The 5000-nt window shown below is 45.9% G+C and overlaps 1 protein-coding gene across 1 annotated transcript in view; it reads right to left on the bottom strand.

The window, feature by feature from the left end:
• Positions 1-5000, bottom strand: part of rtel1 (regulator of telomere elongation helicase 1) — a 117825-nt gene that overhangs the window by 65786 nt on the left and 47039 nt on the right. The window contains exon 21 of the mRNA XM_076277157.1: positions 397-474. Within this exon, the coding sequence (XP_076133272.1) occupies positions 397-474 (78 nt within the window). The remainder of the gene's footprint in view (positions 1-396; positions 475-5000) is intronic.

Raw genomic sequence — 5000 nt, 5'->3', positions numbered from 1 at the left:
TGTGTGTGTGTGTGTGTGTGTGTGTGTGTGTGTGTGTGTGTTTGTGTGTGTATGTGTGTGTATGTATGTATGTGTGTGTGTGTGTGTATGTGTGTGTGTGTGTTACATTACTCCCATATTCACTTGTCACCCCCCCCCACACCCACACACACCATAGCCGCCCATCCCACACAATTTAATATACCTTTTTAAGTGCTGCCATTTAATTTATTCTTTAAAGTTGAGCTGGCTCTTGAGCACAAGAAATTTCATTACTGATAAATAATTTTATTAGTACATGACAATATTTTTTTAAACTTGAATCCATGACTGAGAATGGCAAGAATACACAATTTGGTGTGTGTGTGTGTGTGTGTGTGTGTGTGCGTGTGTGTGTGTGTGTGTGTGTGTGCCTACCTTTCCTCGGCACACAGCAAAGAAGCTTCCTCCTCGCCCATTTGGCTCGTTCACTCTTTCATAGTAGCCGTCAATTACCTGAAAACACACATGCGCGCACACACACACACACACACACACACACACACACACACACACACACACACACACACACACACACACACACACACACACACAGCAGTGAGGGGTTAGGTGCCTTGCTCAAGGGCACTTCAGCCGTGCCTACTGGTCGGGGTTCGAACCGGCAACCCTCCGGTTACCTCCGGTAAGTCCGAAGCGCTAACCAGTAGGCCACGGCTGCCCCATAATGGGTGTTAATAGTCACTAAGTTTAATGGATGTGCCTTATATTCTTGTAGAATGGAGAGGGACAGAGACAGTTGGCCTAGTTGTGCAGAAAGCAGTTGATACAGGTGCAATCAGTTTAATTGGCTCTATGAGGGGGCCTGGTTAAGCAGTTGGCAGTTGATACAGGTGCAAATCAGTTTAATTAGCCCTGTATGATGTCATAGTGCCAATGCAAAGTCTATGGGGAAAAATAAGCTTGTTAATATTTCAAAACCTATGTTACAAAGTTTGAACGAAGTTTCTACGTTAAGTGGGTGAAGCTGAATTAGACACAGACATTTTGATAAGAAGAAGACGACGACGACATTGAATAACAGAACATTTTCATGCACTGTAACAATACATTTTGAGGCTAATGCTACTGTTGTGGATGGCGTTTTGGCTGGCTTGGAGCTATGGCGACTCGCCTCCACTCACGTCAACAAGGATCCAGTACTCCAGGGAGTTCTTCCTACGCTGGAGTCATGTTACAAATGTGCCATCAAACTGGGATTTCTCAAGTACATGGCCAGTCGGGAAACAATATCGGGGATCAGATTCCGCCCGTAGTAGGCCTACCAGGACCAGGAAGCGAGGGTGCAGAGGGGGTGTTCGTCTTAGGGTGAAAAAACAGTCACTCTCACGCATCCCCCTGCCATCAATCATCCTCTCGAATGTGCAGTCACTTCGGAACAAATCCGAAGAACTACAAGCACAGGCTCGGTATTCCCACGAGGTCAGAGACTCTTGTATCTTGGTGCTTACGGAGACATGGCTGTCCGATCGGGACACGGATAGTGACCTGTGTCTATGCGGCTTCGGATCGCCGGTTCGGCTGGACAGAGACGCAATGACCAACGGCAAGGGCAGTGGTGGGGGAGGTGTCTAGGTGAACGAGCGCTGGTGCAAATCAATTAATGTTAGAGAGAGAATTTGCACGGCCGATGTCGACTTGCTCACGGTGGCACTGCGTCCTTACTATCCCCCACGCCCCAGTTTTCCCAGCTGTTCAGTGAAAAATGCATTCAAGTCCATCCCCCTCCCACCTTTAGGCTCATCTGATCACAACTGTGTACACCTCATCCCCTCATATCAAACTGCTCTTAAGAGAGGCAAGCAACAGGCTGTGTACATTAAGGACTGGTCGGAGGATGCTTGTCTTTCTCTCCAGGGGTGCCTGGACTGCACAGATTGGGATATATGGGACAAGGACTCATGCTCTGATATTGATGAATTAACGGATGTTATCAGTAGTTGGGTGGCTTACTGTGAGGATATTGTCATCCCAACTAAGGCCTTAAAAGTTTACCCCAACAGTAAACCATGGGTTACCAAGTCTCTTAGAGGTATTTTGTGTGAGAAGAATAGAGCCTTTAAGGAGGGAAACTTGCTAGCACTGCACAAACTTAAAAAAGAGATAAAACGAGAAATCAGGGTGGGCAAACTAAAGTATAAAGATAAACTAGAAACACAGCTCAAAATGAACAACCTGGGTACAGCCTGGGATAGTATGAAGACTATAGTAGGGCTTAAAGAAAGGGGAAAGCAGGAGTTAGAATTGAACAGCATACCTGACCCAGTACTGGCAGAGGATCTTAACATGTTCTCTGTCAGATTCGACATTCTGAACTCAAGAAGAGTCTTCTGGCATCCCCCCCCCATTTATCCCTTGTTTTAATGAGCATAGTGTTGTTAGGTGTTTCAAATACTGCAATCCAAAGAAAAGCCCAGGCCCAGATAACATCAGTGGCCGCATGTTAAAAGTGTGTGCTGACCCCCGCCGTGGCACAACTGGCTGGGGCACCTGCACTGTACGCCGGCGACCCGGGTTCGATTCCCGCCCCGTGGTCCTTTCCGGATCCCACCCCGACTCTCTCTCCCACTCACTTCCTGTCATTCTCAACTATCCTATCATATTAAAGGCATAAAAAGCCCCCCCCCCAAAAAAAAAGTGTGTGCTGAACAGTTAGGCCCCATCTTCCATCACATATTCAGTTTGTCACTCTCCTTGCAGAGGGTGCCATCTCTATGGAAGCAGTCTGTAGTGGTGCCTGTTGCTAAGGTCAGTCGGCCCCAAATCCTAAATGATTTCAGGCCGGTTGCCCTCACATCTCTTATTGCAAAATCCTTAGAGAAGCTGATTAAAGCTGAGCTCCTAATCAAGGTGCAACCTCTCTTGGATCCTTCCCAGTTTGCCTATAGGGCCAAGAGGGGGGTGCAGGATGCTACCATTACTCTACTAAATCTTCTCTATAAACACCTGGAGGAAAGTGGGAATCATGCAAGGTTGCTCTTTGTAGATTTCTCCTCGGCATTTTACATCATCCAACCCCACCTACCAGAGTCCTGCACGGGTCCAATTTTTTAAATCCGCACCCACCCGTACCCGTCATGTTTAAAACCGCATCCGACCCGTTTTCCGACACCAGAGCTAGTTAAAATCCGTACCCGACCCGACCCGCATTAAATAAAACTGACACCCGACCCGTACCCGAGTTAAACAGACACGTTTAAGGAACTAATTACACAACCATTAACATTGCAGATCCAACTTCAGCTGAAGTTGACAGGCATATCCTACATGATGTATTGTGGTAGCCTGGCTACTTTTCAACACCCGAGTGATAACATTTTACCACTTTTCAAGCAGATGCGTCTACAAGGCTATCGCCACGCAAATGCCTAATTTAGAATTCAAACACGGCCTTGCACACACAACTTATTAACAGCAGTAGTAGGCTAGCCTACATTAAAAGAAGGAATGATTCGGTCATAACCTACACCGGATTATGCATTAGCCTGTGAAACTTTATGGAAATAGGCATAAGACGTGTGACACTATCCCGTTTATTTGAGTGCAAGATTGAATGGGGAAAATGTGCCTATACCTTTTCCCACGCATAGGAGAAATCTCGCTCGCTTGCAGGGATGTCAATAGATCTCACAATCTAGGCAATATTGGGAATTAAACGAGCATGCTCTCTCCACCATGACAACATGTCAAAAGAGTCATCTTTAGGCGTTTTTTTATCAATGTGCAGCCACTTTTGTTCTGAAAGACTGCAGGCAGATCCCGCGCATGTGATTTTTAAAAGTGAAATAGCCTATAGGCGCCTGTTTTGGGAAGGCAGGTACGAAACGTGCATTTCAAATGCTTTTATCAACTTGAATTGCAGGCATATTATTTAGGATGTGTTACTGTAGAACATATTGTTACATATGCACGTGATGTTTATGAAAGGCCAATTCCCACCCGTGTCACCCCCGTGTCCGACCCGCACCCGCACCCGACACAGTAGAATATTTTCACCCGTTTCATCAAAATGTGCGGGTCACCCGTCAGGGACCTGCGGGTACCCGAACCCGCATCCGACACAGGAGAATATTTTTCACCCGTTTCATCAAAATGTGCGGGTCACCCGTCGGGTACCCGAACCCATGCAGGACTCTGCCACCTACTGATTGAGAAACTACTGAACAACTTTAGCCTTGACCCTAGCCTGACTGGTTGGCTACTTGATTTCCTCACGCAGAGAGTTCAGAGAGTGAGGGTGAATAAAGTGCTGTCCAGTGGCCTAACGTCATCCACAGGCTCACCTTAGGGGTGTGTCCTCTCCCCCCTGTTGTACATACATTCTAAAATGTGCAGATGACTCTGTAATTGTCAGTCTCCTGAATTCCCATGAGAATGAGCATGGCCGTGTTATCAATGAATTTGTGTCATGGTGTGAAGATGCTTTTTTGCATCTGAACATCAGTAAAACCAAGGACATGTCCATAGATTTCAGACGCCTTCCCCCTGCTCCAAAGCACAGTGTCATCAACGATCAAGATGTTGAAATTGTATCATTGTGAAGTAATATCTCAGCAAAGCTTTTACGTATCAAAACCAAACTCAATAAATTGGGGTCAGGATCCAATAAGAAGGATGCTCAATACATTTTATGACTTTTCACCTATAGGTGCCGCTATAATAAGCAAAATTACGTTTTGGCCTGTAACGGGTGATGTGTTTGGAATTAAAACTTACTAGTGGTGTCTAATCATACTGTGGGAGGTCCTAAATCCGACAGATGTGAATTTGTGACGTCGACATAATTGATCCGGCTGCCATATTGGATTTAATCAAAAACCCTTAAAAGTTTTCACAGGTCACAAAGTTTATCCGATTGTCACAAAACTTGACGCAGATGATCGTCATACCATGATTCACAAACGTATTGCTTTTTGGACCTATATTCAAAACCCGTTTCCTGTGACGACCAATCAAGTTTGGCG

Source organism: Alosa pseudoharengus, unplaced genomic scaffold (genome assembly GCF_046254945.1).
Source record: "Alosa pseudoharengus isolate Yale_2024_CS ecotype anadromous, Long Island Sound unplaced genomic scaffold, YU_APseudo_1.1 YU_APseudo_1.1_scf_9, whole genome shotgun sequence".
Taxonomy (NCBI): Eukaryota; Metazoa; Chordata; class Actinopteri; order Clupeiformes; family Clupeidae; genus Alosa; species Alosa pseudoharengus.
Note: the sequence above shows the minus strand (reverse complement) of the source record. Positions and strands in the feature narration are given on the sequence as shown.